The following is a 10916-nucleotide window of genomic DNA, read 5'->3' as shown; positions in this document are numbered from 1 at the left end:
GGGGGGTCCCTTTATTTTCGAGGCTCCCTTTTTGGGGGGGTCCCTTTATTTTGGGGGTCCCCTTTATTTTGGGGGTCCCCTTTATTTTGGGGGTGTCCCTTTTTTCGAGGCTCCCTTTTTGGGGCGATCCCTTTTTTTTGGGGGGGGGTCCCTTTTTTGGGGGGGGCTCCCTTTTTTTTGGGGGGTTCCCCAGTACCTTTGGGGGGGTCCCGTTATTGTGGGGGGATCCCTTTATTTTCGAGGCTCCCTTTTTTGGGGGGGGATCCCTTTATTTTGAGGATGTCCCTTTAATTTTGGGGGGGCCCTTTTATTGGGGGGGTCCCCAGTACCTTTGGGGGTCCCCTTTATTTTGGGGGTGTCCCTTTATTTTCGAGACTCCCTTTTTGGGGGGATCCCTTTTTTTTGGGGGGGTCCCCAGTACCTTTGGGGGGGTCCCTTTTTTTGGGGGTGGGGTCCCTTTTTTTGGGGTCCCTGTATTTTGGGGGGGTCCCCAGTACCTTTGCGGGCTCCCTTTATTTTAGGGGTTCCCTTTTTTTGGGGGTTCCCTTTTTTTGGGATTCCCCAGTACCTTTGGGGGCTCTCATTATTTAGGGGGGTCCCCCTTTATTTTAGGGGTTCCCTTTTTTGGGGGGGGTTCCCTTTATTTTCGGGGGTCCCTTTTTGGGGGGATCCCTTTTTTTGGGGGGGGTCCCTTTATTTTAGGGGTTCCCTTTTTTTGGGGGGGGGGGGTCCCTTTTTTTGGGATTCCCCAGTACCTTTGGGGGGGTCCCTCTTTTTTGGGGGGGTCCCCAGTACCTTTGGGGGTCCCCTTTATTTTGGGGGTGTCCCTTTTTTCGAGGCTCTCTTTTTGGGGCGATCCCTTTTTTGGGGGGGTCCCCTTTATTTTGGGGGTTCCCTTTATTTTGGGGGTGTCCCTTTTTTCGAGGCTCCCTTTTTGGGGCGATCCCTTTTTTTTGGGGGGTCCCCTTTTTTTGGGGGGCTCCCTTTATTTTAGGGGTTCCCTTTTTTTGGGGGGGTCCCTTTATTTAGGGAGGGATCCCTTTATTTTCGAGGGTCCCTTTTTGGGGGGATCCTATTTTTGGGGGGGGGTCCCCAGTACCTTTGCGGGGGTCCCTTTTTGGGGGGGTCCCCTTTATTTTGGGGGTTCCCTTTTTTTGGGGGGGGATCCCTTTATTTTGGGGGGTCCCGTTTTTCGGGGGTTCCCTTTTTTTGGAGGGGTGTCCCTTTATTTTGGGGGGGTCCCTTTATTTTCGAGGCTCCCTTTTTGGGGGGGTCCCTTTATTTTGGGGGTCCCCTTTATTTTGGGGGTGTCCCTTTTTTCGAGGCTCCCTTTTTGGGGCGATCCCTTTTTTTTGGGGGGGTCCCCAATACCTTGGGGGGGGTCCCCAGTACCTTGGGGGGGGTCCCATTATTTAGGGGGGTCCCCCTTTATTTTTGGGGACTCCCTTTATTTTAGGGCGTCCCCTTTATTTTCGAGGATCCATTTTTGGGGGGGTCCCTTTATTTTAGGGTGTCCCTTTAATTTGGGGGGGGGCTCCCTTTATTTTGGGGGTTCCCTTTTTTGGGGGGTCCCCTTTATTTTGGGGGGGGTCCCCAGTACCTTTAGGGGTCCCCTTTATTTTGGGGGTTCCCTTTTTTTGGGGGGGATCCCTTCATTTTCGAGGCTCCCTTTTTGGGGGGATCCCTTTATTTTGGGGGTCCCTTTATTTTGGGGTGTCCCTTTTTTTTGGGGGGTGGGTCCCTCCTCATTTTAGGGGGGGGGTTCCCTGGCAGTGCCGCAGCTTTTTTTGGGGTGGGGGTCGCGCCCATCACGCCCCCTCCTCAGAAGCCCCAAAATCCGGGGGCGCCCCCAAATCCGGGGGCGGGGTCCCCCCAAACTCAGTCGCGGGGGGGTCCCCAAATTCTGGGCGGGGATCCCCAAATTTCGGGCGGGGATCCCCAAATTCCGGGCGGGGATCCCCAAATTCCGGGCGGGGATCCCCAAATTCACGGGGGGGGTCCCCAAATTCCGGGTGGGGATCCCCAAATTCCAGGGGAGTTTCCCCAAATTCCGGGCGGGGATCCCCAAATTCACGGGGGGGGTCCCCAAATTCCGGGGTCCCCCCGACGGTCTCGGCGCTGGTGGGGGCGGGGCAGAGCACGTAGCGCCCCGGCCCCGCCCCCGCCCCGCCCCCGCCGTTTTTGGGGGGCTCCGGGGGGGCCGCCCCTCCCCCCCCCCGGGCCATGTTGACGTAGAGGGGGTCGGGGGCGGGGGGCGGGGCGGGGGGGAGGGGCAGGGCCCGCAGGAGCCCCCCCAGGGCCCCCCCCAGCTCCTCGAAGGTCGGGCGGGCCCGGGGGTCCGCGGCCCAGCAGCGGCGCATGAGGGCGTACCTGGCAGGGGGCGGGGCCAAACGAATCGGGGCGGGGCCAAAGAAATCGGGGAGGGGCCAAATTGGGGCGGGGGGATCGGGAAATGGGGCCCAGCAGCGGCGCATGAGGGTGTACCTGGCAAGGGGGCGGGGCCAAACAAAGTGGGGCGGGGCCAAAGAAATTGGGGCGGGGTCAAAAAAATTGGGGCGGGGCCAAATTGGGGCGGGGGGATCCGGGAATGGGGGTGGGGGCTTCGAGAATGGGGCTGGGGGTTTGGGAATGGGGGTGGAAATGGGGCTGGGGGCTTCTGGAATGGGATGGAAATGGGGCTGGGGGTTTGGAAATGGGGCTGGGGGCTTCGGGAATTGGGGTGGAAATGGGGCTGGGGGCTTCAGGAATGGGGCTGGGGGATGGAAATGGGGCTGGGGGTTTTGGGAATGGGAATGGAAATGGGGCTGGGGGCTTTGGGAATGGGGCTGGGGGATGGAAATGGGGCTGGGGGCTTCTGGAATGGGATGGAAATGGGGCTGGGGGCTGGAAATGGGGCTGGGGGCTCCGGGAATGGGATGGAAATGGGGCTGGGGGCTTCAGGAATGGGGCTGGGGGATGGAAATGGGGCTGGGGGTTTCGGGAATGGGAATGGAAATGGGGCTGGGGGCTTTGGGAATGGGGCTGGGGGATGGAAATGGGGCTGGGGGCTTCGGGAATGGGCTGGAAATGGGGCTGGGAATGGGGCTGGGGGCTTCAGGAATGGGGATGGGGGATGGAAATGGGGATGGGGGCATCGGGAATGGGATGGAAATGGGGCTGGGGGCTTCGGGAATGGGGCTGGGGGCTTCGGGAATGGGGATGGGAGAAGGAAACAGGGATGGAAATGGGGCTGGGGGCTTCTGGAATGGGATAGAAATGGGGCTGGGGGCTCCGGGGATGGGATGGAAATGGGGCTGGGGGCTCTGGGGATGGGATGGAAACGGGGCTGGAAATGGGGCTGGGGGCTTCAGGAATGGGGCTGGGGAATGGAAATGGGGCTGGGGGCTTCGGGGATGGGAATGGAAATGGGCCCGGGGGTCCGCGGCCCAGCAGCGGCGCATGAGGGCGTACCTGGCAAGGGGGCGGGGCCAAACGAATCGGGGCGGGGCCAAACGAATCGGGGCGGGGTCAAGGAAATTGGGGCGGGGCCAAAGTGGGGCGGGGGGAACCGGGAATGGGGCTGGGGGGTTGGGAATGTGATGGAAATGGGGCTGGGGGCTTCGGGAACGGGCCTGGGGGATGGAAATGGGGCTGGGGGCTTCAGGAATGGGATGGGAATGGGGCTGGGGGCTTTGGGAATGGGATGGAAATGGGGCTGGGGGCTCTGGGGATGGGATGGGAATGGGGCTGGGGGCTTTGGGAATGGGATGGAAATGGGGCTGGGGGCTGCGGGAATGGGGCTGGGGGATGGAAACGGGGTGGAAATGGGACTGGGGGCTTCATAAATGGGGCTGGGGGCTTTGGGGCCAGGGTGGAAATGGGGCTGGGGCTTTGGGGATGGGATGGAAATGGGGCTGGGGGCTGCGGGAATGGGGCTGGGGGCATCGGAAATGGGGCTGGGGGCTTCATAAATGGGGCTGGGGGCTTTGGGGCCAGGCTGGAAATGGGGCTGGGGGCTTTGGGAATGGGGATGGAAATGGGGCTGGGGGCTTCAGGAATGGGGCTGGGGGATGGAAATGGGGCTGGGGGCTTCGGGAATGGGATGGAAATGGGGCTGGGGGCTGGAAATGGGGCTGGGGGCTCCGGGAATGGGATGGAAATGGGGCTGGGGGCTTCAGGAATGGGGCTGGGGGATGGAAATGGGGCTGGGGGTTTCGGGAATGGGAATGGAAATGGGGCTGGGGGCTTTGGGAATGGGGCTGGGGGATGGAAATGGGGCTGGGGGCTTCGGGAATGGGCTGGAAATGGGGCTGGGAATGGGGCTGGGGGCTTCAGGAATGGGGCTGGGGGATGGAAATGGGGCTGGGGGCTTCGGGAATGGGATGGAAATGGGGCTGGGGGCTTCATAAATGGGGCTGGGGGCTTCGGGAATGGGGCTGGGGGCTTCATAAATGGGATGGGAATGGGACTGGGGGCTTTGGGAATGGGGCTGGAAATGGGGCTGGGGGCTCTGGGAATGGGGCTGGGGGATTTGAGGTCAGTCAGGGGTCAGTGAGGGGTCAGTGAGGGGTCACAGGGGTCAGGGGTCAGTCCGCGGTCACTCAGCGGTCAGTGAAGGTCAGTGAAGGTCAGGGGTCACTCAGGGGTCACTCATTGGTCAGTCAGGGGTCACTCATTGGTCACTCATTGGTCACTCGTTGGTCACTCTGTGGTCACTCAGGGTCAGTGGTCAGTCATTGGTCACTCTGTGGTCACTCAGTGGTCACTCATTGGTCACTCAGTGGTCACTCACAGGCTGGGCGGGCAGTGCAGGGGTTGGGGGTCAGTGAGGGATCAGTGGTCAGTCATTGGTCACTCAGTGGTCACTCAGGGTTCACTCATTGGTCTGTCATTGGTCACTCATTGGTCTGTCAGTGGTCACTCAGTGGTCACTCAGGGGTCATTGGTCAGTCAGGGGCCACTCAGGGTCAGTGGTCACTCATTGGTCACTCAGGGTCAGTGGTCAGTCATTGGTCACTCAGGGGTTAGTGGTCACTCATTGGTCAGTCATTGATCAATCCTTGGTCACTCAGGGGTCACTCATTGGTCACTCAGGGTCAGTGGTCAGTCATTGGTCAGTCAGGGGTCAGTCAGTGGTCACTCAGTGGTCAGTCAGGGTCAGTGGTCAGTCATTGGTCAGTCATTGGTCAGTCAGGGTTCACTCATTGGTCACTCATTGGTCAGTCAGGGGTCAGTCATTGGTCACTCATTGGTCACTCATTGGTCACTCAGGGGTCAGTCAGTGGTCACTCATTGGTCAGTCATTGGTCAGTCAGTGGTCACTCAGTGGTCACTCATTGGTCAGTCAGTGGTCACTCAGGGTTCACTCATTGGTCACTCAGGGGTTAGTGGTCACTCATTGGTCAGTCATTGATCAATCCTTGGTCACTCAGGGGTCACTCATTGGTCACTCAGGGGTCAGTCATTGGTCAGTCAGTGGTCAGTCTGTGGTCACTCATTGGTCACTCAGGGTCAGTGGTCAGTCAGGGGTCAGTCAGGGGTCACTCATTGGTCATTGGTCAGTCAGGGTTAGTGGTCAGTCTGTGGTCAGTCATTGGTCACTCAGGGTCAGTGGTCAGTGATTGGTCACTCACAGGCCGGGCGGGCAGAGGGGCGGGGCTCCCAGGCTCCGCCCCCCCGCAGGAACTCGAACAGCCCCGGGCACTCATTGGGCACTCATTGGTCACTGGTCAGTCAGGGTTAGTGGTCAGTCATTGGTCAGTCAGGGGTCAGTCAGGGGTCAGGGGTCACTCACAGGCCGGGCGGGCAGAGGGGCGGGGCTCCCTGGCGCCGCCCCCCCCGCAGGAACTCGAACAGCCCCGGGCACTCATTGGGCACTCATTGGTCACTGGTCAGTCAGGGTTAGTGGTCAGTGATTGGTCAGTCAGGGGTCACTCAGGGGTCAGGGGTCACTCACAGGCCGGGCGGGCAGAGGGGCGGGGCTCCGAGGCGCCGCCCCCCCCGCAGGAACTCGAACACTTCGCTGTTCTCCAGCCCCGGGTACGGGGTCAGGCCCCGCGCGGCGATTTCCCACATGGTCACTCCGAATGACCACTGCAATGAGAGTGACCAGTGAGTGACCACTGACCACTGGGGTACACCCCTGATCTCCCACATGGTCACCCCGAATGACCACTGCAATGAGAGAGAGAGTGACCACAGAGTGACCACTGACCACTGGGGTACACCCCTGATTTCCCACATGGTCACTCCGAATGACCACTGCAATGAGAGAGAGAGTGACCACAGAGTGACCACTGACCACAGTGACCACACACAGACACCCCTGATCTCCCACATGGTCACCCCGAATGACCACTGCAATGAGAGACCAGAGTGACCACAGAGTGACCACTGACCACAGTGACCACACACAGACACCCCTGATCTCCCACATGGTCACCCTGAATGACCACTGCGGACAGAGAGTGACCAATGAGTGACCAATGAGTGACCACAGAGTGACCATAGACACCCCTGATCTCCCACATGGTCACTCCGAATGACCACTGCAATGAGAGAGAGAGTGACCACAGTGACCAGAGTGACCACTGACCACAGTGACCACACACAGACACCCCTGATCTCCCACATGGTCACTCCGAATGACCACTGAAAAGAGTGACCAGAGTGACCAGTGAGTGACCACTGACCACTGACCACTGGGGTACACCCCTGATCTCCCACATGGTCACTCCGAATGACCACTGCGGACAGAGAGTGACCAAAGACTGACCATAGAGTGACCCTGAGTGACCCCAGAGTGACCCTGAGTGACCATAGGGTGACCATAGAGTGACCCTGAGTGACCCCTGAGTGACCATAGAGTGACCATAGAGTGACCATAGAGTGACCCTGAGTGACCCCTGAGTGACCATAGAGTGACCATAGGGTGACCACAATGACTCCAGAGTGACCCCAGAGTGACCCCTGAGTGACCCCCATTCAGGGGTCACTCAGGGGTCAATCAGGGTCACCCTGGGGTCACTCAGGGTCACCCTGGAGTCATTGTGGTCACTCATTGGTCACTCTGTGGTCACTCTGTGGTCACTCTATGGTCACTCCATGGTCACTCTATGGTCACTCTATGGTCACTCAGGGTCACTCTATGGTCACCCTATGGTCACTCTTTGGTCACTCTGTGGTCACTCATTGGTCACTCTATGGTCACTCAGGGGTCACTCAGGGGTCACTGTGTGGTCACTCAGGGTCACTCTGAGGTCACTCAGGGTCACTGTGGGGTCACTCTGGGTCACTCAGGGGTCACTCTGGGGTCATTCAGGGTCACTCTGAGGTCACTGTGGGGTCACTCAGGGGTCACTCTGAGGTCACTCTGGGGTCACTCAGGGGTCACTCAAGGTCACTCAGGGTCACTCTGAGGTCACTCAGGGTCACTGTGGGGTCACTCTGGGTCACTCAGGGTCACTCAGGGTCACTCAGGGGTCACTCAGGGTCACATTTGGGGGTTTTTGGGGATTTTTATGGGATTTTTTATGGGATTTTTATGGGATTTCTATGGGATTTTAATGGGATTTTTTTTGGGTTTTTTTATGGGGTTTTTGGGGATTTTAATGGGTTTTTATTGGATTTTATGGGGGTTTTATGAGATTTTTATGGGGTTTTTTAAGGTTTTATGGGGTTTTTATGGGATTTTTATGGGTTTTTTTGCCTTTAGGTATTTCCGACCCCCCGAGTCCATTTTTGGGGTGATTTTGGTGGTTTTGGGCTCTCCCCACGTCGCTCTTGGTGCTGCAGACGCGCTCGGCCAGGCTCTCATTGGGGCCACATTGGGGGCATTTATGGGATTTTAATGGGATTTTAATGGGATTTTTATGGGATTTTTAACAGGATTTTATGGGATTTTTATGGGATTTTTAATGGGATTTTAATGGGGTTTTAATGGGATTTAAATGGGATTTTTAATGGATTTTTATGGGGATTTTATTGGGATTGTAATGGGGTTTTTAATAGGATTTTAATGGGATTTTTAATGAGATTTTCAATGAGCTTTCTAGTGGGATTTTTAATGGGATCTTTATGGGATTTTTAATGGGATTTTAATGGTATTTTTAATGAGATTTTTTGGGGGTTTTAATGGGGATTTTAATGAGATTTTAATGGGATTTTATTGGGATTTTTCGTGGGATTTTAATGGGGTTTTAATGGGATTTTTCAGGGTTTTTAAATGGGATTTTAATGGGTTTTTTAATGGGGATTTTATGGGATTTTTGGGGATTTTTAATGGCATTTTAATGGGATTTTAATGGGATTTTTAATGGGATTGTTAATGGGATTCTAATGGGATTTTTTCAGAGTTTTTTAATGGGATTTTTTCAGGGTTTTTAATGGGATTTTTTCAGGGTTTTTTAATGGGGTTTTATGGGATTTTTAATGGTATTTTAACGGGATTTTAATGAGATTTTTAATGGCATTTTTTGGGGTTTTTAAATGGGGTTTTTATAGGGTTTTTAAAGGGGATTTTATGGGATTTTTTAATGTGATTTTAATAGGATTTTTGGGGTTTTTTAATGGGTTTTTAATGGGATTTTAATGGGATTTTTTGGCATTTTAATGGGATTTTTGTGGGATTTTATGGAGTTTTTATAGGATTTTTATGGGGATTTTTTGCCTTTAGGTATTTCTGACCGCCCCGAGTCCATTTCTGGGGTGATTTCTGGTGATTTCTGGTGATTTTGGTGTTTTTGGGCTCTCACCACGTCGCTCTTGGTGGTGTAGACGCGCTCGGCCAGGCTCTCATTGGGGCCACATTGGGGGCTTTTAATGGGGTTTTTAATGGGATTTTCATGGGATTTTTAGTGGGATTTTAATGGGATTTAAATTGGATTTTAATGGGATTTTAATAAGGTTTTTTATGGGATTTTTGTGGGATTTTAATGCGGTTTTAATGGGATTTTTAATCGGATTTTTATGGGGTTTGTAATCGGATTTTAATGGGGTTTTTAATGGGATTTTCAATGGGATTTTATTGGGATTGTAATGGGGTTTTTAATAGGGTTTTAATGGGATTTTTAATGAGATTTTTAATGGGATTTTTGTGGGATTTTTAATGGGATTTTATTGGGATTGTAATGGGGTTTTTAATAGGATTTTAATGGGATTTTTAATGAGATTTTTAATGGGATTTTTGTGGGATTTTTAATGGGATTTTAATGGGGTTTTTAATGGGATTTTTATGAGATTTTAATGGGATTTTTAATGGGATTTTTAATGGGATTTTTATGGGATTTTAAAGGGATTTTTAATGGGGTTTTAACGGGATTGTAATGGGATTTTTATGGGATTTTTAATGGGGATTTTTATGGGAATTTTAATGGGGATTTTTATGGGATTTTTAACGGGATTTTAATGGGGTTTTAATGGGGTTTTAATGGGATTTTTTCAGGGTTTTTAATGGGATTTTTTAATGGGATTTTAATGAGATTTTTAGTGGGATTTTAATGGGATTTTTAATGAGATTTTTAATGGGATTTTAATGGGATTTTAATGGGATTTTTAAATGGGATTTAAATGGAATTTTTAATGAGGTTTTTAATGGTATTTTAATGGGATTTTAATGGGATTTTTTCAGGGTTTTTTAATGGGATTTTAATGGGTTTTTTTAATGGGGTTTTATGGGATTTTTAATGGGATTTTAATGAGATTTTTTAATGGTTTTTTAAATGGGATTGTAATGGGATTTTAATGGGATTTTTAATGGGATTTTTAATGGGATTTTCTGAGGTTTTTTAATGGGATTTTAATGGGATTTTTGGCATTTTAATGGGATTTTAATGGGATTTTATGGAGTTTTTATGGGATTTTTATGGGATTTTTTGCCTTTAGGTATTTCTGACCCCCCCGAGTGCATTTTTGGGGTGATTTTTGGCGATTTTTGGTGTTTTTGGGCTCTCACCACGTCGCTCTTGGTGGTGTAGACGCGCTCGGCCAGGCTCTCATTGGGGCCACATTGGGGGCTTTTAATGGGGTTTTTAATGGGATTTTAATGGGGTTTTTAATGGGAATTTAATGGGATTTTAAATGGGATTTTAATGGGATTTTTCATGGGGTTTTTAATGGGATTTTAATGGGATTTTAATGGGGTTTTAATGGGATTTTTTCAGGGTTTTTAATGGGATTTTTATGGGATTTTAATGAGATTTTTAGTGGGATTTTAATGGGATTTTTAATGGGATTTTTGTGGGATTTTTAATGGGATTTTAATGGGGTTTTTAATGGGATTTTTATGAGATTTTAATGGGATTTTTAATGGGATTTTTAATGGGATTTTTATGGGATTTTAAAGGGATTTTTAATGGGGTTTTAACGGGATTGTAATGGGATTTTTATGGGATTTTTAATGGGGATTTTTATGGGAATTTTAATGGGGATTTTTATGGGATTTTTAACGGGTTTTTAATGGGATTTTAATGGGGTTTTAATGGGGTTTTAATGGGATTTTTTCAGGGTTTTTAATGGGATTTTTATGGGATTTTAATGAGATTTTTAGTGGGATTTTAATGGGATTTTTAATGGGATTTTTGTGGGATTTTTAATGGGATTTTAATGGGGTTTTTAATGGGATTTTTATGAGATTTTAATGGGATTTTTAATGGGATTTTTAATGGGATTTTTATGGGATTTTAAAGGGATTTTTAATGGGGTTTTAACGGGATTGTAATGGGATTTTTATGGGATTTTTAATGGGGATTTTTATGGGAATTTTAATGGGGATTTTTATGGGATTTTTAACGGGTTTTTAATGGGATTTTAATGGGGTTTTAATGGGGTTTTAATGGGATTTTTTCAGGGTTTTTAATGGGATTTTTATGGGATTTTAATGAGATTTTTAGTCGGATTTTAATGGGATTTTTAATGAGATTTTTAATGGGATTTTTAAT

At 50.9% G+C, this 10916-nt stretch overlaps 1 protein-coding gene and 1 long non-coding RNA gene across 2 annotated transcripts in view; both read right to left on the bottom strand.

Annotated features, from left to right (window-relative positions):
• Positions 1-220: 220 nt before the first annotated feature.
• On the bottom strand, positions 221-720 carry LOC139586540 (uncharacterized). The gene is made up of 2 exons (XR_011677837.1): positions 569-720; positions 221-421 (listed from the first exon to the last, which is right to left on the bottom strand). It is a non-coding gene; the product is annotated as an uncharacterized lncRNA (long non-coding RNA).
• Positions 721-1755: 1035 nt separating this feature from the next.
• The window catches only part of LOC139586547 (tyrosine-protein kinase receptor UFO-like), an 88105-nt gene continuing 78944 nt past the window's right edge, over positions 1756-10916 (bottom strand). The window contains exons 20-21 of the mRNA XM_071420055.1: positions 5936-6072; positions 1756-2370 (exon numbers count right to left, since the gene is read on the bottom strand). Of these exons, the coding sequence (XP_071276156.1) occupies positions 1809-2370; positions 5936-6072 (699 nt within the window). The 3' untranslated portion in view covers positions 1756-1808. The remainder of the gene's footprint in view (positions 2371-5935; positions 6073-10916) is intronic.

The sequence above is a fragment of the Agelaius tricolor genome, unplaced genomic scaffold (assembly GCF_023055355.1).
Source record: "Agelaius tricolor isolate 1412-34295 unplaced genomic scaffold, bAgeTri1.0.p SCAF_123, whole genome shotgun sequence".
NCBI classification, from domain to species: Eukaryota; Metazoa; Chordata; class Aves; order Passeriformes; family Icteridae; genus Agelaius; species Agelaius tricolor.
Note: the sequence above shows the minus strand (reverse complement) of the source record. Positions and strands in the feature narration are given on the sequence as shown.